Below are 23,327 nucleotides of genomic sequence, written 5' to 3'. Positions count from 1 at the left end.
TTTTAATGTTACAAGCTAATGTGGGAACGATTTATTACAAGGAGCATGAAAAATATTTTAGGGACATCATACAATCATCCAGGAAACGCCAATTTTTTTTTTTTAATGCCTCGGCTGCCGGAGGTATTATGTTTTCGGGTTGTCTGTTCATGCATGTGGCTATCCATGATTAATTTTTGTTGCCGCAATAACTTGTGAACCATTGAAGGGATTTTTTAACAAACTTGGTACAAAGTTGAATTTTGATGCAATTTGTGGGTCATAAAATGTGACCTGCTTCTACATTTGTGCTTTGGGTATTTTGCGCGTTTTTCCTTTTAACACTTCAGTACTGGTCTCCGATATCCACCGCCGATGGTTTTAATTCAGCTTGGGAATTCTTACACAGAAATCTGCTCCCTCTTATGCACAGATTCATCCCATCTTGTCTTCAGTTATCTTACCCATCCTCCCACTCTTGGTACTCTGAATGGTGTGGTGAGGCAATTGCTTTGAAACAACTTGCATTCTCCTCCTGGAAGGCAAATCCTACCAAAGGCAACCGAAGATCATTCAATAAAGCCCACAACGAGTGTGGGTCGACTCTCAGGAGATCAGGAAAGCAACATCTGTCCAATCTCAAGAATGGGCTTTCAAACTTGTCTCCCTCCTCTAAACCATGTGTTGCCTTGTCAAGTCTCTCTCTGGTGTATGCTCCCCTTCCGTCCCTTCCCTCACTTCAAATGGCACCACAGCTGACTCCGGTCATGAGAGGCAGAATGTCTCAATTCTGTTTGCTCCAAAATCTTGTCTCTCTTCTCTCTTCTCTCTTCTCTCTCCTTACCCAACTGCTCCTGAATTCTGTCTTTTGCACCTGAAAAGGGGGAAAGTTTGTGACAACCCTCGACTCTGACTCTGCAATTGTACCGGATGACATCAACTCTCATGTCCTTAAAACCTGCTCTGTTGCTCTTGCGTTTCCTCTCTTTGCCCTTTTCACCCTGAAATTTACCTTAGGTCATCTTCTATCTGTTTGAAAATTATAATCCAACATCACAGCATTGCAAAAAACGGAATACTTAACTACCGAAAAACAGATCCCCTGAAGGTGCACAAAAAAGGTACAAAACTGATCCCCTTAATTACCACCCAATTAGCTTATTTCCAATCATCAACAAGATCATGGAATCCATCATCGCAGTTGATATAAAATCATTCCTTTTCTCCAACCGCCTCATCTCAGATCATCAGTTCGGATTCAGACCTGGTCACTCTACCTTGGACATTGTTACTTCTCCTCTCCCAACAATGGATGGAGGCCCTCAATATCAGGCATGAGATCAGGGCCGTCTCTCTGGACATATCTCGAGCTTTTGATACAGTCTGGCATCCTGCCTTGCTCGCCAAACTGTCTGCCTATGGAATCCGAGGCCAACTCCACTCTTGGATTATGACTTCCTCCACTCGCGTAGCCAACGTGCAGCTCTCAACGGAACCCTTTCATCTCCTCTCACTGTCAAGACTGGAGCACCACAACGCTGTGTTCTGGGCCTCCATCCTATTCCTAATCTTCATCAATGATCTCACTGACTCTGGAAAATCCTCTTCATCTCTTTGATGACCTCCCTTCGCTGCCATGGCATCTCTCATCCTTCTGACAGACGGGCAGCAGCCTCTTCCCTCTCCTCAGACCTTGACAAAATCACAAACTGGTCAAACATAATTACCACCACCACTGAAGGTGAAGGAGGTTATGTTTTCACCCCTTTCTGTTTGTTTGTGTGCAGGATATCTCAAAAAGTTATGGACGGTTTGGATGAAATTTTTGTGGACAGGTTGTGTGTGTGACGATGACAAACTGATTAGATTTTGCTGAAGATCCGGATCCGGATCCGACTATTAGAATCCCAGAAGTGATTCTTCACCATTGAGAGATCGGGCCAAAAACGATATATAGCACGATATCTCAAAAATGTATTGGGCCCGATATATTCTCGTAGATAAGGCATTGAGTGGTGGAGGTATGTGCTCGACCGAGTGACCTTCTAGTTTTACTTTTGTCTCCATATTGTTCACCCTTTGCATTTTCCCCTTACCTCTCATCATTACCTGCATCCCTTGTTTGTCCATCTCCATCTACTCTCTCCCTCTGCCCTGCTGTTGGTGTTTTCCCTTTCTCCTGTTGTTCCCTTTGTTATGTTGTGTCCTTATTTGTTCCGTGTCATCGCTCTTCTACGAGCCCGGAGCACGTTTATAATGAATAAATAAAAATTGTCCCCCTTTTTCCCCTTGAATCGATGCCCTGACACTTCCCTCGTGAATGTTGGGGTCCGACAGTATAACATGATATCTCAAAACATTATGGACAGATTCAGACAAAACTTGCGGACAGGTTGGTTGTGTAACACGGACGACTCGATTCGATTCTGGAGAAGATCTGGATCCGGATCTGGATGAGAGAATTTTTAACTGATTCTTTACCATTAAGAGATGGGGGCCAAAAACGATATACAACACGATATCTCAAATAGTTGTGGATGAGTTGGTTCGGTGATGAGAACAAGCCGAATAGATTTTCGTTGAGGTCTGGATCCAGATCCGACCTATCTGTGGGATACAAAACGTAAACTGTTCAGCCTGACCGGTATGCACTTTACAGAGTGCCATTCTAGTTTCAAAATGCAACTACACTATATTTAAATTTGCAATAAAATATATAAATATATATTTTTTAAAACCCCCCAACTATTTTTCTTTTTTTTTTGCATCTTGGACTGTTATGATATGAGATGAGATGAGATGTACTATTGCTCTCTCCAGAGTTGATGGTGCTGCCAAAGCAGTTTCTTGACAGGTGGTTTGCCATTGCGTACCCAGCAGTCATTCAGGACAGGAACTTGGAATTTGGCCAGGGTGCCGGCGATTGCTAGCTTACTCATTGTGAAAGTCATAGTGGGATCTTTAACGTCCACCAACTAATGCCGGCAGACGGGATACCCACTTAACGTCCATCCGAGGTATGGCACACACTTCGATGAATCAACCTGCCTGTGAAACACTGGGATGAGAGGCTTATAGCTGGGTTGGGATACGAACCCAGGCGAGACAGCTTCGAGGCGAGTGTGCGTACTTCCAGTTTATTCTGTCAGTCTGGACTATGATAACTCTTAATAAAGCGTTTTGAACATGAAATGCATGTATGCCAAAATGGTGTAATTTCAATGTCACTTTTTTTTTGCACACAAAGTCAAGGCTCATGGAAGAGCGAGAACACATAATGGACCAGGACGCAACAGAACAAAAAGAACAGCAGAAAGAGAGGGGGTGCCAACATCAGGGCCAAGTGACAAAATGGACGGAAATGGGCAAATAAGGGATGCATGGGTAAGAATGACTTCTGTGTCCATCCTGTGCACCCCATGTATCCTGTAAGGGAGGATGCATGCGGTGCACAGGATGGACACAGAAGCAAACTCTCTCAGCAAGGAACAACTGCAAATTTGAGGAAGTGTAGGGGGGGGAGAGATGGTGGAAAGGGCATGGGTGGGTGGAGGTTGTTTTAACAGGAAGAAAATATAATGGTTTTGGATGGGGGGGATGATCTGAGATGAACCCCAACATCTCCCCATCCCACCCATATGACAAAATACATGCTGTCCCCTTCCCTCTGTTTGCTCATCCAAACCTCCTTTCTCATCTTTACCCACTGTTACTTCCATATCCCCATTTCTTCCCCAACTAACCCTCATGTTTCCTCTTTCTGATTTACTCTCTCCCTCCTCCCCCTCATTTTATGTGCATGTAATGAACAGAAGCATCAGTTCGATCAAGCAATTTAGTGGGGCGGGGAGGGGGCGGTTATTATCTACATCTTCACAAAGTTGGCATTTATTACTTACAGGTTGCAAATATTTTTTTTGCTGGTTTTTGTCTTATTACAGGAGTCTCTTTGTATGTAAAAGGTGTTTCAGCAAGTTGCCTTCTTGGTGGACAATTCTGTTTTAACATAGATTTCTCCACAATGCATCATGAAATATAGAATTTTATTTTATTTTCAAATTTATCTCACCTATTTATTTATTTTTCCAGACAATGTCAAGGTGGTGTGGTATGTCATGCTCATGTTCCCTGAATGCGGATGGGTTGCCCTTTATTAAAACAAACAGTTGGAAGGAGGGGATGGGAGAGTCCTGATGTAACCAGTTTTCAATACGATTAATTCACATAAATGTTTCTCTTTGCTATAAGGAGACTCTGCTGTATAAACATGTGTAGTGACACCTTTCATGGAAATGATCAACTATTACCATACCTTGGTTGCATTCAGGACAGGATCTATGTGCTTTCTTTTGTTTGTCACACAGACATAGTCAATGGAGTGAATCTCATAGACATTGTACCAAAATACAACGGATCGAGCCCAGGTGAGGCACACATCCTGTATGTTTGTCACAAATTCCGTGATGCATCACCCTCTGTATTGTTCTTGGTTAAAAATGTCTTGCTCAATCAAAAGCTACAATTAATCTCCTCTCCTGTCTGTTCCCAGTTATCTGCCCGACGCCTCCACAACAACATAATGTGAGCATGTCCCTAAAAGCATCGCTGAAAACGTTCTCCTCTTATTGGCATAAGCAGGAGACTGTGCCATTCTACCTCATTGCCCTCATCCTGCCGCTGCTGAACTTTCACTCGGTCAACTTCTTTGCGAGATTCAACAATATTGGTGTGTTGTGGATGGCAGTCCTGGTGACCTTCCCCAGGTGGATTATTTAAGATTGCTTACTTAATTACTCTCGTCATTCTTTCGTTACCATTGTGACTTTGGTTGCACTGGGAGTTGCGTCTACAGCTGAAACTAGAAAGAGAAATCTGAGATTACGGCCCCTCAACATGACTTGTTTTGTGTGGTGCTGTGTACTGTTGTGTAGACAATGGATTGACGATGTATGTTTATGTTTATATTCATACAGCGGACAAACAAACATTTCCACTTTTATTGTATAGACTCGCATTCCAATCGTATGTATTTTATAGATGCACGTACTTTACTAACGTCTACGTATTTTTTAGTGCTTTCGTACTTTAGAGATGCACTCATACTCTTAATGCACATACTTTGTAGACATTCTCACATTCTTAATCATACTTCCTTTTATGGAGATTCTCGCATTCGAATAGTATGTACTTTATGGACAAACTCGCTTTCTAATTGTACATACTTCGTGGAGGTACTTGGTTGAAAAATAGATGTGTAATACTCGCTACCAGCAGGTGGAGTTTGTGGCATACGTTAGACCATTATGTGTGGACAAACAGACAGATAGACAAACGAGGTTAATGAAGTCAGACATTGCAACACTGTTTATCCCTTTTAGGTTATTTAGATTGTGTCTTTTTATTTTTCATAGGGTAGATGCAAGTAAGTGTGGCCATGGGAGATCATGCCTCCAGTTTAGGCTTGAGATCCTGTGAATACAGCGTGTAAAATGTAGGACTTCTGATCACTGTCAAAAATACAAGGTTGTGAGGACTGTCCTTGGAAGGGGTGTTCTAGTGGTTGTGACTCCATTTTGTCATAAAACCGCACAGCAATGTTGAGGAAAAGTAAAAAGAGGATATATGGTAACATTAATATTAAATTGAGAATCAAAATTGCAGAGGTGCTTGATATTTAAAAAATCAATGAAGGCAATGTTTGAATCGGTCGGTACATGGTGCATGCTGGGAAAACAGCCTCACTACCTGTAAGAAAACTGGTTGACCGCAGGCCCAAGCAGCGTCGCCGGTCTCTCAAGATCACGCACATGATCCAGATCGAGCCGCCAAGAGTATTCATCATATTTCCAAAACCCGGAACCAATCACATGACATGACACAGATGCCAACCCTCCCGATTTCATCGGGAGGCTTCCGAAAATTCACCCAAACTCCCGCCCTTACGATCACTATCCTTATCCTCCCGAAATTTTGATATTTTTGCACTGTTCACTAATCAGAATGTACTAGTATGAGAATTGAATGCAAAGCATCGTCTGCTACGTATAGCATGTGGTAACTCCATAACGTTCGCTGCTACCAAATTGTACGTAAAAAATTGCAAATTCAAATGAGAAGCAGCGAAACATTGGGTCTGGATCTCGCTTATGCGATCATGCACTGAGATTTAGTGCATGCGGTATGTGTGCAATACAGTGCATGCGGTATGTATGCACAGTGTATATGCATGCGATACGCTCACTGCATGCAGCTGGGCCCCGTACTAGCCCGGCGGTCGCGACCACCGTGCGGTGTTTAACAGCCGCTAGAGTTCTACGAGTCGCGCTGCAGCTGTGGAACATCGACTTCGAAGTTACCGATGCTTCAAGCCCTCGATGTTGATTACGAAATGGCAGAAAAGAAGCTTACGAAGACCAAGAAATGGTCTCAGAAGTACAAGACCGAATACAGTCTCCAATACCCGTGTATTCCAAAGTCTGAAAGAGGAATTCATCATGCGTATTGTACAGTATGCAGCGTTGATATTTCAGTTGAGCACGGAGGTCGCGATGATATTCGGAAGCACGTTGGAAGCAAACGGCACACAGACATTGCAAAGGAGAGATCTTCGAGCACGAGTACCGGTACACTTCTGAATTATTTCACCAAACAAGGGACAAGCGAGGAAGAGGAAGTTACCCGAGCGGAACTTCTCTTTAGTGGATTTATTGTGGAACATAACTTGCCCATATCAGTCTCAGATCATGCTGGACCTCTATTTCAAAAGATATTTCCAGATTCAAAAGTTGCTTCAAAGTATGGATGTGCAAGAACAAAAACTTCAGCAATAATTGGTGAGTTGTCAAATGTTACTGCTTCATCTATTGCCGATATTGCTAGACTAGCTCCAGTTAGCCTAGCTACAGACGGTAGCAATGACAGTGGTGAGGCCCAGCTATATCCTGTCCTGATTTCGTACTATGACAACAGCGCTGGGATTGTGAAGCAAGGTTTGCTAAGTTTGCCTGCGTGCAAACAAGATTCCACTGGAGAAAACATTTTCAAACTGCTTGATCATGAGTTCAGTGACAGGAAAATTCTGTGGGGAAATTGTGTTTCCTTTTGTGCTGATAATGCCTCTGTCATGGTGGGCAAGCACAAAGGAGTCGCTGCTTATATCCACAAACAAAATCCAGAGTGCTACATCATGGGATGCCCTTGCCATATGATGCACAATACGGCCAAGAAGGCGGCTCAGGCCTTACCCATTGAATTAGATGACTTTCTCATCGATATTTACTACTACTTGGACAAAAGTAGTAAACGCGTCAAAGGAGTGAAAGCAGTGCAAGAACTCTGTGATGTCCCGACACACAAGATTCTGAAGCATGTCGCAACAAGGTGGCTGTCCCTTGGTCAGTGCCTAGACAGGCTGATTGAACAGTGGGAGCCACTTCGCCTCTTCTTCAAAGAAGAAGTACGAAGAAAAATGCAACCAACTGTAGCCAAGACTCTAACAACGAGCAAGAAGGACGGCACTGTATCTACTGCCAGTACTGGCACTGCAGGATCAAGCACTAGTGGAGCAGCATTCACCACTACCACTGCAGTATCTGCTGCGAAGAAGACAGCAGGGACAGCACCAAAACCAATGCTGAGAGCAGGTAGCATCACCGGCCCTTCATCACGTTCATCTACAAAGCAGATCCCTTCAGAGTCGAGAAAGACTGTGATAGTCCCATCTACAGGCAAAGAAGGACCCAAGTTAAGTTCTGCTTTTGCCAAATCACTTGATAGAAGCTCAGCAAAACCTTCGAATCAGAGGTCTTCTTCCTTGGCTGCACCTACCTCAAGCTCTCTCCTCAAACGTAAAATTGGATCTGGTACTACGAGTCTGACCTCTTCTGCTGGCAGTAAACGCAAGTGTGATCGCCCTGCGGCTAAGTGTATTACGAGTTCTACAACTAAAAGCGCATCTTCCTCAAACACTGTGCAGGAATCTAGAGAAAAATGTGTCAACAGGATGTTCTTGTCTCCACAAACAAAACTCTATTGTTTCTTCCTTCGATATGCTAACAAGCTTTTTGAGAAGGGGAATCTTCTGCTCCAAAGAGACGAACCCTGTATTCATCTCCTGCACGGAGAATTGAATGGTCTTCTGAAAGATATCTTCGTACGGTTTTTGAAACCATCGGTGTCATCGGTTGCTCTGGTAAATGTACCCTTCTCTGACAGAAATCATCAGAAGAATGATGAGGACCTCATGATTGGGAACGATGCCAAACTGTATATAAGGGAACAAAGGAGTCTCAAGAAATCCACCTTCACTCTGAGTGAGTCAGACATCCAAGGTTTCTTCAGTGCAGTTCGCTCATATTATGTGAAAGCCTGCAATTACATCTTCAAAACCTGGCCGCTAGATGATGAATTAGCCAAGCATGCTCAGGTGCTGGATGTTAAGCTACACCAAGAAGTGGGGTTTGACTGTGTGGAGTTTTTCATCAAGAAATTCCCCTGTCTGTTCAGTGGCGGTGATAGTGACATAGACAGTCTTGAGAGTGAATTCGCTCACGACCAGGCAAACGCCTCCATAGCTACAATTGCTACTGAGACAGTGAGAGTGGATGAGCAGTGGCATCGGATTTCACAGCTCACAGATCCCTGCACTGGTGCCAAGAAGTATCCTAATTTGAGCAAAGTGATGAAGGGAATCTTGGTCATTCCTCATTCGAACGCATCATGTGAGCGGGCACTCACTCTTGTACGGAAGAATCATACTGAATTTCGTCCCAATTTGAGTGTCAAAACCCTGGAAGCTCTCTTAATTGAAAAACTAGCTCATAGCACCCCTTGCTACCAGAGAGAATACAGCAAAGACATAATCAGAAGGGCTAAAAGAGCCACACAGCTGTCACTCAGCAAAGCTGCCATGGAAAAAACAAGCAGCAGTAGTACCAGCCAGTAAGGTAAGAAAAATATTGCTTCTTTTGTGCTTTTTGTTAATCTTTGATTGTCCCCTAACTTACTAATATTAACATACATGTAACATTAAAAAGTGCACAATTTTCCCCTTTTTTGTTCAAAAAGTGGGAATTCTTAACATGTTAAATGCTCCAAAATAGGGCTCAGAGGGCACTAGAGAGCGTCTAGAACCCCAGAGCTTCCAGGGCCCTAAGGCGGGCCATGGACCCCGCCGCAAGGGTCGAGCGCTCCGCGCTCGAGATGTGCGCTTCGCGCACATTATTTGGTGTCGGTTGCAAATCCTCCCTAATTCTGATTTCCAAAAGTTGGCATCTCTGACATGAGCAGGAACTGCTTTACATTATATCTCCTCTCCTTCAGAATGAAAATCAATTTAACGATTGGATTTCACTTACAATCAACAAATAAACAATTTATATGAACACACATCTATCTATAATTCCAGTGTGTCTGTGTGTGTCTGTGATCGCTGTTTCTCGACAACCACTGGTCCGATCTAATTGAAACTTCCCAGATATATTGCTGACGACCTGAGGATGTGCCTTTTCAAGGTTTGATATTAATCGGACAAGTGCTTCCCAAGTTATGGCCATTTATTTACCAACCAATGACAAGACACATTGCCGCGTAGGCGTGGCCGATGGGGGAAGGGAACCTCAGCCACGTTCCCCATTACGGGTTACAACGTACGGACTTTCGGAGAGTGATGACCGTGTTTTATAGATAAACACAATTCCGCAAGTTATGATCGTTTTCAGATTAGACGGTGCATAAATTTCAGTAACATCAGAGTGCTGGTATGCTCCGAACCAGGAAGTAATTTTTTTTCTCTTCTCTTCTCTTTTTGTTTTTCCTTGCGATGACTGTAAAAAGGCAAAATATGTTGGCGCTAATTGAATAATTGGGTATTAAAACTAAATTGCGAATAATCGTAACTGCGATATGCGAAGTTCTGGGCCACGCACGTACGGGCATGCCAGAGCGATGGAACGGCTTGTGTGGTTGTTGTTTCTTGGTCGCGGTTTGAATTTTTTTTTTTTAAACGGGCACGTACTAGTACTGCAGTAGTAGTAATAATAAACCCACACATAGTATCACACAAACTCAAAATCAAAGCAAATTAAAGATTCAGTTTGTCTGGCCATTTTACAACACGGCTTGAGCTAGTAGTGGAAGGAACAGGTTCGTGGAGCTGTTCATCCAGCACAACAGTGGGGGGCAAAACGGTGGGGGGGGGGGGCAAAGGAGATTTATTAAAAGGGGAAGGGGGCAAAGAAGAAACATTGCACTGATCACCATTGCTGGTAAGAAAAGGGGAGGAAGTATCCTTGTGTTCATCATCGTCTGAGTTTCCCATCTCTGGCTCGTACACATAGCCAGTGTGGTTGGCCAGCTTGTTCGAAGACCGGAGATGTTGGCGATTCCTGCAGAACAAACAGTTTCACAGATGCCAACCCTCCCGATTTCATCGGGAGGCTTCCGAAAATTCACCCAAACTCCCGCCCTTACGATCACTATAGTATCCTTATCCTCCCGAAATTTTGATATTTTTGTACTGTTCACTAATCAGAATGTACTAGTATGAGAATTGAATGAAAAGCATCGTCTGCTACGTATAGCATGTGGTAACTCCATAACGTTCGCTGCTACCAAATTGTACGTAAAAAATTGCAAATTCAAATGAGGAGCAGCGAAACATTGTGTCTGGATCTCGCTTATGCGATCATGCACTGAGATTTAGTGCATGCGGTATGTGTGCAATACAGTGCATGCGGTATGTATGCACAGTGTATATGCATGCGATACGCTCACTTCATGCAGCTGGGCCCCGTACCAGCCCGGCGGTCGCGACCACCGTGCGGTGTTTAACAGCCGCTAGAGTTCTACGAGTCGCGCTGCAGCTGTGGAACATCGACTTCGAAGTTACCGATGCTTCAAGCCCTCGATGTTGATTACGAAATGGCAGAAAAGAAGCTACGAAGACCAAGAAATGGTCTCAGAAGTACAAGACCGAATACAGTCTCCAATACCCGTGTATTCGAAAGTCTGAAAGAGGAATTCATCATGCGTATTGTACAGTATGCAGCGTTGATATTTCAGTTGAGCACGGAGGTCGCGATGATATTCGGAAGCACGTTGGAAGCAAACGGCACACAGACATTGCAAAGGAGAGATCTTCGAGCACGAGTACCGGTACACTTCTGAATTATTTCACCAAACAAGGGACAAGCGAGGAAGAGGATGTTACCCGAGCGGAACTTCTCTTTAGTGGATTTATTGTGGAACATAACTTGCCCATATCAGTCTCAGATCATGCTGGACCTCTATTTCAAAAGATGTTTCCAGATTCAAAAGTTGCTTCAAAGTATGGATGTGCAAGAACAAAAACTTCAGCAATAATTGGTGAGTTGTCAAATGTTACTGCTTCATCTATTGCCGATATTGCTAGACTAGCTCCATTTAGCCTAGCTACAGACGGTAGCAATGACAGTGGTGAGGCCCAGCTATATTCTGTCCTGATTTTGTACTATGACAACAGTGCTGGGATTGTGAAGCAAGGTTTTCTAAGTTTGCCTGCGTGCAAACAAGATTACACTGGAGAAAACATTTTCAAACTGCTTGATCATGAGTTCAGTGACAGGAAAATTCCGTGGGGAAATTGTGTTTCCTTTTGTGCTGATAATGCCTCTGTCATGGTGGGCAAGCACAAAGGAGTCGCTGCTTATATCCACAAACAAAATCCAGAGTGCTACATCATGGGATGCCCTTGCCATATGATGCACAATACGGCCAAGAAGGCGGCTCAGGCCTTACCCATTGAATTAGATGACTTTCTCATCGATATTTACTACTACTTGGACAAAAGTAGTAAACGCGTCAAAGGAGTGAAAGCACCGCAAGAACTCTGTGATGCCCCGACACACAAGATTCTGAAGCATGTCGCAACAAGGTGGCTGTCCCTTGGTCAGTGCCTAGACAGGCTGATTGAACAGTGGGAGCCACTTCGCCTCTTCTTCAAAGAAGAAGTACGAAGAAAAATGCAACCAACTGTAGCCAAGACTCCAACAACGAGCAAGAAGGACGGCACTGTATCTACTGCCAGTACTGGCACTGCAGGATCAAGCACTAGTGGAGCAGCATTCACCACTACCACTGCAGTATCTGCTGCGAGGAAGACAGCAGGGACAGCACCAAAACCAATGCTGAGAGCAGGTAGCATCACCGGCCCTTCATCACGTTGATCTACAAAGCAGATCCCTTCAGAGTCGAGAAAGACTGTGATAGTCCCATCTACAGGCAAAGAAGGACCCAAGTTAAGTTCTGCTTTTGCCAAATCACTTGATAGAAGCTCAGCAAAACCTTCGAATCAGAGGTCTTCTTCCTTGGCTGCACCTACCTCAAGCTCTCTCCTCAAACGTAAAATTGGATCTGGTACTACGAGTCTGACCTCTTCTGCTGGCAGTAAACGCAAGTGTGATCGCCCTGCGGCTAAGTGTACTACGAGTTCTACAACTAAAAGCGCATCTTCCTCAAACACTGTGCAGGAATCTAGAGAAAAACGTGTCAACAGGATGTTCTTGTCTCCACAAACAAAACTCTATTGTTTCTTCCTTCGATATGCTAACAAGCTTTTTGAGAAGGGGAATTTTCTGCTCCAAAGAGACGAACCCTGTATTCATCTCCTGCACGGAGAATTGAATGATCTTCTGAAAGATATCTTCGTACGGTTTTTGAAACCATCGGTGTCATCGGTTGCTCTGGTAAATGTACCCTTCTCTGACAGAAATCATCAGAAGAATGATGAGGACCTCATGATTGGGAACGATGCCAAACTGTATATAAGGGAACAAAGGAGTCTCAAGAAATCCACCTTCACTCTGAGTGAGTCAGACATCCAAGGTTTCTTCAGTGCAGTTCGCTCATATTATGTGAAAGCCTGCAATTACATCTTCAAAACCTGGCCGCTAGATGATGAATTAGCCAAGCATGCTCAGGTGCTGGATGTTAAGCTACACCAAGAAGTGGGGTTTGACTGTGTGGAGTTTTTCATCAAGAAATTCCCCTGTCTGTTCAGTGGCGGTGATAGTGACATAGACAGTCTTGAGAGTGAATTCGCTCACTACCAGGCAGACGCCTCCATAGCTACAATTGCTACTGAGACAGTGAGAGTGGATGAGCAGTGGCATCGGATTTCACAGCTCACAGATCCCTGCACTGGTGCCAAGAAGTATCCTAATTTGAGCAAAGTGATGAAGGGAATCTTGGTCATTCCTCATTCGAACGCATCATGTGAGCGGGCACTCAGTCTTGTACGGAAGAATCATACTGAATTTCGTCCCAATTTGAGTGTCAAAACCCTGGAAGCTCTCTTAATTGAAAAACTAGCTCATAGCACCCCTTGCTACCAGAGAGAATACAGCAAAGACATAATCAGAAGGGCTAAAAGAGCCACACAGCTGTCAATCAGCAAAGCTGCCATGGAAAAATCAAGCAGCAGTAGTACCAGCCAGTAAGGTAAGAAAAATATTGCTTCTTTTGTGCTTTTTGTTAATCTTTGATTGTCCCCTAACTTACTAATATTAACATACATGTAACATTAAAAAGTGCACAATTTTCCCCTTTTTTTGTTCAAAAAGTGGGAATTCTTAACATGTTAAATGCTCCAAAATAGGGCTCAGAGGGCACTAGAGAGCGTCTAGAACCCCAGAGCTTCCAGGGCCCTAAGGCGGGCCCTGGACCCCGCCGCAAGGGTCGAGCGCTCCGCGCTCGAGATGTGCGCTTCGCGCACATTATTTGGTGTCGGTTGCAAATCCTCCCTAATTCTGATTTCCAAAAGTTGGCATCTCTGCAGTTTCCTGCTTGGAGCATGTAGGACCGAGGGGACTCGTGTTTTTGTAGGATTTCACCAGGAACCCATTCTCTTGTGCCAGAAAGTGGCTCCATACGGACTTGCCGACCCTGAATAGGTGGCCGCTCTCGTGTTGCTCGATCATGATCGAACTTTTGCTTGGTCTTTTCCATGTCAAAATTCCGTTTAACCTCATGAAAGCTGGAGGGTTTTGGTACAAGGAAGCTGCGCTTTGCAGGCAGCTTGTTACGTGGTCTTCTACCCATCAACAGCGGTGCAAAGGACAAGTGTAGTTCTCCTATGGGAGTGGTGCGATAATCGAACAAAGCCAGATGTTTGTCCTCCGCTTTCTTCCACAATTTTTTTACAGTTTGCACTATTCTTTCAGCTTCACCGTTAGCACGAGCAAATCGAGGGCTGGAAGTAATTTGGTGAATACCGTAATCAAAACAGAACGATTAGAACTCTTTGGACACGAACAAGGATACATTGGCTTTCCTAAGACCCCTCAGGTATACCATGTTTACTCAAGATGGATTTTCGAGCATCAATCATTGTGCGGCTTCTCATATCCTTGAGCTCACGTACCTCTATAAATTTTGAATAATAATCAACAACCAAAACGTGTTGTTTTGACTCAAACCAGAATAGGTCCATGGCGACCTAGTTGAATGGTAAATCTGGATTCTTTCTCATTATGAGCGGTTCCGGAGAAAGCTTATTTTGGTAATCTGCACTTAAACATGGAGCAGGAACTGTTTTACGTTACACTACCTGAGAAGGCCACATTCATTCCTGCAAGCAAAATGGGATTTCTTAATGACTGATGTCAGCGCTTTCATTTGTATGAACATAGTGAGCCAGTATGGCTGGAAGAGTGAACAAAAGGTGAGATTATTTTCTTTCTTTCTTTTTTTTTTTTCCTTTGTTTTTTTGTCTTTGCAGCTAGATGACTGTCTTGCATTGTGCATTCCACCTAACTTTTGATCATGTAAATAGAAATATTTTACTTTGACTCTTGTTTTGTTGACACATTTCTTCCATAACTAATCAAAATGTGACCTTTCTATTACTTATCCCAGGAAGTTGTGGCCCTTACCGACTTTTTTGCCCTTTTGCCCATTTAGGTACATTGGCCATATTCTATCTCATTATTCTTGTGACCATCAAGGTGTCTCACTGGGGCTTCCACATGGATTTCCATTGGATCAGCTGTAATGACCTGCACTATATTCCTGGTAACCCATTGGTGTCTTTGGTTTATCAAAATCTCTTTGCCTTTTATTTAGAAAACAAGGTATATACTTCAGTGTTATAAACCTTTTAAGTAGGCTTGAAAGCCGACAGGTGGGAAGCCTATTCTTCTTCTTCGGATTATTATTAGCCCCCGTTGGACTTGGTCCGAAACGAGGGCTTATGGATTTGGTCTCGATTTTCGTGTCTGTGTGTGCGTCCGCAACCATATCTCGGACGTGTATGGACCTATTTTATTTGTACTTGGCACAAAGATAACACATGATGGTGTACAAATGCACATCATTTTGGTTCACGAGGTGATCTAAAATGGCTGCCAGTCAGCCGTCTTTGTTGTAAAAAAAAAAAAAACAACAAAAAAGCCTGATGTTGAACACGCCCTCAACCATTTCTCAGACTTGCATTTGCCAATATTGTTCAAACTTGGAACACAGATAATAAATAATGGCTTACATATTTAGGTCTTATTTGTTGAACATTTTGGCCTTCATGATTTTCACACGAGTGTACGTATGATGAATCGTGTTATCGAACACTTGCTTTAATGTCTCTCCTAATATGCCGTCTACTACACGCTAAATGTACAGTAGATCTGTAGCTCTTCCAGTGTGAGAGGGTGATTTGAATGCAATGTGTTCTTCAAAATCCCCCATCAAAATAAATCAGGTAGGCTACATTCTGGAGAACATGGTGGCCATAATCCTTTTGAAATCAGCTGCCCATGAAAATCAGATATTCTTGTACTTAATGATCACTGAAACAGAAATACCAGGGTTAGGTTACAATGATATACGATACATGCTTGGGTTGAGTTTCTTTTTTAACACACTGTATTTATGTGATGGAAGCGTCACCAGCACATCTTCTGGACAAGTTTGGAATGTTTTTTTTTTTGTTTTTGTTTTTCTCAGAGGACGATGTTTCTTTTTGTTAATGGACTCTCCATTTGCATTGAACACAACACCGAATGCTTTGTGTATGTAATAATTTTATTTATTTACCTTTGTACTGTCGGACCCCGACATTCGTGAGCCTTGTGTATTCACGGTTCATAAAATGTGACTTGCTTTTACATTTGTGGCCCTGTGCTTCGTGTTGCCATTTTTTTGTTGTTGTTATTTTTTGCATATTTGTGGTTTTTCGTGGAATTTTTGATTTTTCCCTTATGAATCACGAACTGCCAGGAACCTAGCCTCCTTTTTCTCCAATTAAACAATGCCCCAACATTCCCGGATTCAACATTCGTGGAATTTTTCAGGAACGTATCCCCCGCGAATGTCGTGATATAAAATGTAATATCTTTGGTGAAAAACAATACAAAAACGAAGCTCGTGCAATTGCAAGCTGACGGAGGACAAAAGCAACGTACTTACTATAGGGCAGTGAAACAACCATTTGAAACGAGCAAGGGAATGAATGAACACAGAAAAGGGGAAGGAGAGGAGGAAATCGTAACCTGCAAGTAAGTGGGTTGACTCGGATATGTTTAATGGGGGTAGAAAAGATTGGGCTCAGGGTTTGGGGATGACATGAGATTGTGGTGCGCTTCTTGCTTTGAAGCTGCAGAGGGAAGAGTGGATTGGGACAGTCTCTGAAAGTCAATTCCACAAGCTGGAGAAAAGACGAACAAGTGTGTTGAGGTGTTCAGAAAGCCTGGATTTTGGGATGGGGGAAGGGGGCGACTGTAAGAACATGTGCATTTTGGAGGGTTGAGAGAGCAGAAGAGATTAGACAGGAGGAGAGTCACTACATAGGCCTTATGCTTCTACCTCATCGTGGCAAATGCCAATCATGTTTGGAACTTTAGATTCTGATTTTTGCAGAATTTCACTTTTGTTACTTTGAACTTCCCTCTTTGTGTGCTGTGGGTAACAATTTGCATTGGTTTTGATTTGATTGTAATCTGTTTGACCACGTTTTAGAAAACAAGGCTGCTTGTGAATTACATGAAACGCACCTTTTCCATTCTACCTGTGTACAGAATTCCGCAAAACCTTTCCCACAATGATTGGGATTTTGAGTCAGGCGTTCTTTCTACACAACTGCATCATCACTGTGATGAAAAACAATCGGCATCAGGAAAACAACGTACGCCTTCCGAATTTCTGAGTGAATGCTCGTTCTTTTCTTATAAAGATGAAAGTGTTAAGTGGTGTTTAATATATATTTATCCACAAGCTTAAAATTAAATAAACGGGGTAAAATGCAATCGGTGTCTGTCTGTGTCCGTACGTCCGTCACGCTATCTCCTCCTAAAGGGTTGTGAAGAAATTCACCAAACTTGGTAATTATGATCAACACATTGCAAGAACGTATGAGAGCAGTAACATTTTTGGCTCCGCTCCCTGGGGTGGGGTCAAAAGGTCAAATACCAAAATTTTTAAAAATGAAACTTTGCATGTGCAATCAATATTGGTGGACATATGAAATGTAATATTTTTGGATTTGACCCCCGGTTCATGCCCCATGGGGTGGGGACTAAGGTCCCAAGGGTCAAAACAGATGATTATTAACTCAAAATTTGATATTGGGTCATTCCTGGTGTCATCTTTCAACTTTGCTTGATGTGGGAGGTGTGGGGATTTGCGATGGTGCACCATCGACGTCACTGTCATTTAAACATTGCAAAACTTTGAAATTTAAGCCTTCATATACTTGCACTCATCCTTCCTTTGTGGCCTACAGGTCAGGGACCTTTCCATTGCGTATGGCCTGGTCGGGAGTACCTACATGTACATCAGTATCTTCATATTCTCCACCTTCCCTGCTCCTCCACTGTGGAAGACATGTATACAGCAGGTGGGGTTTGCTTCTCTTACATTCGAGACGAAGGTGATTCAAAGTTAACTTTCACTTCGTAAATTTACAAGTGAAGTGAAGCTAATGAAACTTTCCTGACATTTATTGGTAGTCCCACCTACTTGTTTGCATTTCTCATATTGGTGTGGTCATGCCTTGATGCCAGAAGCACAGAAACCTTTAGAACAGGTAGACAGCAATTTCAGGACTTCTGCCTACACATCCTCATCTATTACTAAAAGAAGCAGTGTCCGTCTGTCCGTCACGCTTATTCTAAAGGCTTCCAGTTGTCGTAGAATCATAAAAATGATACCGTTGGAAAGCTTTACTTGGAACAAATATTCGTGTCTGTTTAATCATTTGAATGCTTGTTTTAAAAGGCTGTCTCCTTTCAAAGTCCAGAGGAAGAAGCAGGATTTGGACCTTAATGTAGCAGTTCTAACAACAACAGGAACCCTTTAAAATAGTCACAGACATAGAAGGAGCACACAAAATCATATTGAGGAATACTTCTCGAAGTAATGTAAAAATATACAATTCAGCTGAGGCCGAGTGAAGCGATGTCGAGGCCGTTTATTCCTGATACGTGAAACACTCTGCAACTCATGACTGCAGAAAACAGATTTTATTGGAACACCGGCTACATTTTCCTTCCAATCATGATGGAACTTTCATTTAAAAAAAAAAAAATCTCCATGGGTAGGCGCTCGTATGTCAAAAGTATCGTTTCATTCAATCGAACAGTTGCGGAGAAGAGAAAACAAATTCAAAAGCAAATAAAGATGAAAAAGTGAGGGCCTCGGCTGACATTCCCCAACATGGTCAAGGATGATTACTAGTAGTACATGGAAGGAGCACACAAACAACAACCAGAGCCATGACGACAGCAGCAACAACAACTACACCAAACAGTATCCTAGGCATTAAACCCCCACTCATCAATGACAGAGAAATTACTGCCAAGGTCTGATCATGTTCCCCTTCCATGCCTTTGCTGTGGACACCACCCACAACTTTTACAGTGCAAACATAGACCCAACGACACCACTGATGACACCTGCAACCTCTGATAGGCCACCCCACACACAATAAAACACATTCAGGAAGACTGTGCGGTCCTGGCTCCGCACAGGCAAGAACACAACTTCTTAGATGTGAGGGATCTTTGGGTCGCTCCCAGCAGACCGATTGGCTATCTCCGTGCCTTGTAGTAGGGTCAATATGCTGACTAACCCTAAAAAAAATTGCAAGAAAACGTTTTATGGTGTTTTTCAGTTATGTTTGGCCCAGAGAACAACATATCAAAAGTTGGCCAAAATTGGACCTTCAGAAAGGGTGTAAATATGATGTCAAAAAAGATGGCTGCCATTAGAGCAAAATACCTAATATCTATGCATACCTTTGAAACAAACAGTTCTCAACCACTTTAAAAGTGACAATTAACGATAAAACTTATTACCTTATAAGTACCAAAACAGGTGAGGTTGCTGGGAGTGTCCCGAAGTCGCATCATGACGTCATTTATTGTGTCATGACGTCATGATGTAATTTTATGTGATTTCATGGTAACTTCCAAATTTATGAAAACATGTTCACAAAAATAGTTTTCATCCTGTTTGATGACCAGATGACATCATAAATTCAATGATGATGCCAAGATCGTGATGCCACACCATACCTTTTACTAAGGTGCAGTCTTGTACACACAAAAACAACAGCCATGGAGACCAATGTGTTCAATTTCTTTGAAATAATACCTGGGTAGTTGGTACCAAGGAAGTCATTCCAGTTGGGACACCCATTACTGCTTTAGCAAAAAAAAGTCAGCATATTCGTCCTCGTTTTCATCTAAAATGGGTGCATGGTTCACATTTTCACAGTTGCCATCTTGGCAAGGTCCACAAGCCCCTTTGCACTCAAGTCCATACTTCTTACAACTACATCTAAGTGTGTTCCATCCAGCAGAGCAGTTGCAGTGAATCATTTTTAGTAGAATATCAGGAGCAGGGTTGTTGTCCATCATTACTGGTGTGAGTTTGTTCCCTTGAATGTCCCAGCCCCATTTTGTAATGTCCATGTTATCACTCCGGCCCATCCATACCATGACTTGAAGATAAGTTCGTCTTGAGTGCTGTTTTGTAGCTGAAGTTGTGGGGGGCAATCTCTCTGGTGTTACGAATGTCTTTGCTGTCGCCACTTTTTTTCCAGAGGTAACTATCACAATGATGCTGGAGAGTCAGACGTTTTCCCATTAAACAATGACACCATTACCTTGCAGCCAGCACTTTCTACAGCATCTTGATCCGTATTTGGAACACAGAAAATCTTTGAACAGGAATGCAAGACAGAATCACCTTTGATGAGTTTTTGGAACACTGATTTTTTTCCCAACCCCAAAGATTCTAGAAGTAGTATCACATCCAGTAAAGGCATGGGCAAACAACAAATCAGTACAAACATCATCTCCGAGTAACTGCTTCAAAATCTTTATATTGTAGACATTTGGTTTCCCTTTGTCTGACCGAAAGTAAAGTTCTTTACTATCCATTTTCCCATGATAGAGAAGCAATATTAGAAGATCTGTATCTTCGCCGATAAGCGTAGTTGATTTGAAAATGGACATTGTGACAGCTGCTTTCACTATATCCACATCTGCATCCCCCTCTGCCTGGACAACATGGCAGCCTTTTTGCTTCAGGCATGCTGATATCGTATCAATAAGTGACTTTTTGTTCTTTTCATTGGAAATGAAATCATCCTTCTTCCCCACGAATTTAGTTGTCTCTGTAATGTTGACAGCATTTCTCACAGTTGTTGTCTTCCGTCGCTGGTGGGTGTTGTCCTTTGTGCTTGGTCCCTTATATCCATCGAATACCACAGTGGCTTTTCCATACAGTTCCACTGTAAAAGATGCATAATCATCGGCAATTGAACTGTAGGTACTTCCTTCTGTCCATTTCAAGCGATGTAGAAGGGAACCTCCATCTAAGACGTAGTGATCTGTCTGGGGAATAGACTGAAGGACAGCATTATCCACGGACGCAGCATGGTTCCGTATAGCCTCGAAGCGCAGGTTTGTCTGGTTTCCGTAGTTGATGTTTAGCTTCGAATAAGGAGGGTGGATATGGCGAAAGTTCGTACTTCATCACCTCATCTAAGCGTAGCTTTCCAGACTGCGACACAACCAGAAACCTCTGAAATATTCGTGCCGGATTAATTGTTCTGTCTTCAGCTACCTTGACCGCTCTTGCTGATGCTAAGGTTTTCACTTTAGTATTGCGTTTGTGCGAATATGAAAATATAAATTGGCCTTCGATTTTGGTAACAGTGTCCTTACCAACAATGAAAAGGTCATGCACGTTCACGTCATCATCAGCATTTATCCCTGTTATAATGTTGTGCAATGTCGTCTCATCTGATAATGGTGTATAGTGTCCAAGCACTGTGGCAAGTTTGGTCAGATCCTCTTTATCTCTGACTATTCTTGCAGTAGTTGATTCTTTGTGCTGTTCACTTGTTGTATACCGCATTTCACAAAATTCCTGCATGGCAAAGTTGTAAGCAGAGGATACCGGATAAGACATTATCTAGATGGCCCTTTGGTGTTCTGACATCCCACTCCCTCTTGTTAAACCCCCTGTGCTTTTAAGTGACCTCATAAGTGTCTGTTCAATGACCAAGGCCAGCCCAAAATGTGTTGCTTCGCCGGATGACATGGTAGCCACGCATGAACTTCTTAAACATGTCGCAGTTTTCAATCTTCAATGCCTTCATCTTTTTGAGATGCAGGTAGGCAGATTTCAGGTAATTTGGGTGACCTACAGCAGCAAATATGGGCAAACAATCCGATACAGCATTAGAGGTGCATTTCCCACGATCCTGTGCGATCAGCCTCAATGAGCTCCTGGGCCACTTCTAACATTTGTTAATAGTTCAACCAGAGTTTGCTAGTTTTGGAATTATTCGATAACTCGCACTTTTTTTTAAGCTACTACTTGAACAAACTTTTCCATACAATCAGATCCAATCACTTTGTCCACATTTATTTCACCATTCTCAGCTTGAGAGTATAATGCCTCAAGTTGCTGTATCAGGCTTTCAAGTTCTGGTTCCTTTTCAATGATCTTGGAAATGATTTGGTCGGTAAGACACTGATCAACTTGGAGATGCCAACGAAACGCACGCTGCACAGCCTTTCCAGTCATCATGTGTACCACAGCGTTTTCTCCATAGATTGTCTCTCGGATATCTTTTGAGTCCACTTCCATCCATCAGTGTCCCAATAGCCCCCAACAGGTTCATAAATGTGTGAAAGCTCCCGAGTAACAAGACAACATCTCTTCCTGGACTATTATCTTCAACCTCGTGCACTATTTCAGAAGCTTTCCAAAAGAGAGGCTGGTCGAAGGTGACTACAGGTGAAATGTTGTGCTTCGATGCAAATTTGCAAATGAACTCGAGAGTGGACAAGATGCTTGTCCTGTCTCCAGGGTACATATCAATCATAGGCAGGAACAGCACAGAGGATTGTCCTGGGTGGTCACGCTTACTGTTCAGTGTGTGCATCATTCCCTGCCAATTTGGGATTGGGAGATGAAATCGGAAGGACAATTCCCAAAGCAGATCTATTCTGTGGTCTTTGTCATTCAGCAATGGCAGGGGTTGGAACTTAATGCAGCAGAGGGCGTGCTTTGAAAAGTGGTATTCTTTGATTGGAATCCTTTGTCTTAATATTCTGAAGATGTTTGTAGATGGCAGCACTGTAACTATAGGTGCTTGATCAGGAAGAATTTATGAACTTGCATGCCTTCAGTGATACCATCGAAAATCTTCATCATCGTCAATTTGCCACATAATTGTGAAATAATTAAAAAGTCGCGTCATGACGTCATAGATCACCTCATGACGTCACTTGGGTATGCAATGTTCAATATAGAACGGCGAATTCACTGAGATACTGGTTTGAACAGTTTTAAACTATTTATTTTTACACTTATATGTGTAAAAACAGATAAGGTGATGGGATATGAGAAGAAATGAGGCACTTTTTAATAGTGGCAGCCATCTTTTTTTAACGTCGAAGTTTGGCCCTTTCTGATGGTCCGATTTCGGCCAACTTTTGATGTGTTGTTCTCTGGACCAAGTACGACAGAAAAACGTGATAAAACATTTTCTTGCAATTTTTTTTGAGGTTAGGCTGTTTATTTCATATTTTGATCCCACTATTGGGCCTGTTTGAACACCATAACCTTCCTCAAACCCGACCACAATCTTCATCACCTGTGATGTACCAAAGTGTATCGACCTCTTCAAAATCTGCGCTCATTAAAGGGGTCTACAGGGTTTGGGGGGGGGGAATTTGATCCAACCCACCCCCAAATACCTGTTTGCTCTCTTCTCCGAAACTACATACAACACAATTTTATTGAAACTTGACCACAACCTTCATCACCCGTAATGTACCAAAGTTTGAAAGTTTGTTCAT

General features: G+C 42.8%; 1 protein-coding gene across 5 annotated transcripts in view; it reads left to right on the top strand.

Moving 5' to 3' along the window:
- Window positions 1–23,327, top strand: part of SLC38A9 (solute carrier family 38 member 9) — a 144,490-nt gene that overhangs the window by 104,514 nt on the left and 16,649 nt on the right. For all 5 annotated transcript variants that reach the window (XM_085885162.1, XM_085885159.1, XM_085885160.1 and 2 more), the window contains 5 exons: window positions 4,344–4,403; window positions 4,529–4,705; window positions 14,917–15,027; window positions 17,025–17,131; window positions 17,729–17,842. In XM_085885162.1, coding sequence (XP_085741288.1) covers window positions 4,344–4,403; window positions 4,529–4,705; window positions 14,917–15,027; window positions 17,025–17,131; window positions 17,729–17,842 — 569 coding nt within the window. The remainder of the gene's footprint in view (window positions 1–4,343; window positions 4,404–4,528; window positions 4,706–14,916; window positions 15,028–17,024; window positions 17,132–17,728; window positions 17,843–23,327) is intronic.

Source organism: Eptatretus burgeri, chromosome 6 (assembly GCF_056783735.1).
Source record: "Eptatretus burgeri isolate ZD-2024b chromosome 6, Ebu_testis_v1, whole genome shotgun sequence".
NCBI classification, from domain to species: Eukaryota; Metazoa; Chordata; class Myxini; order Myxiniformes; family Myxinidae; genus Eptatretus; species Eptatretus burgeri.
Note: the sequence above shows the minus strand (reverse complement) of the source record. Positions and strands in the feature narration are given on the sequence as shown.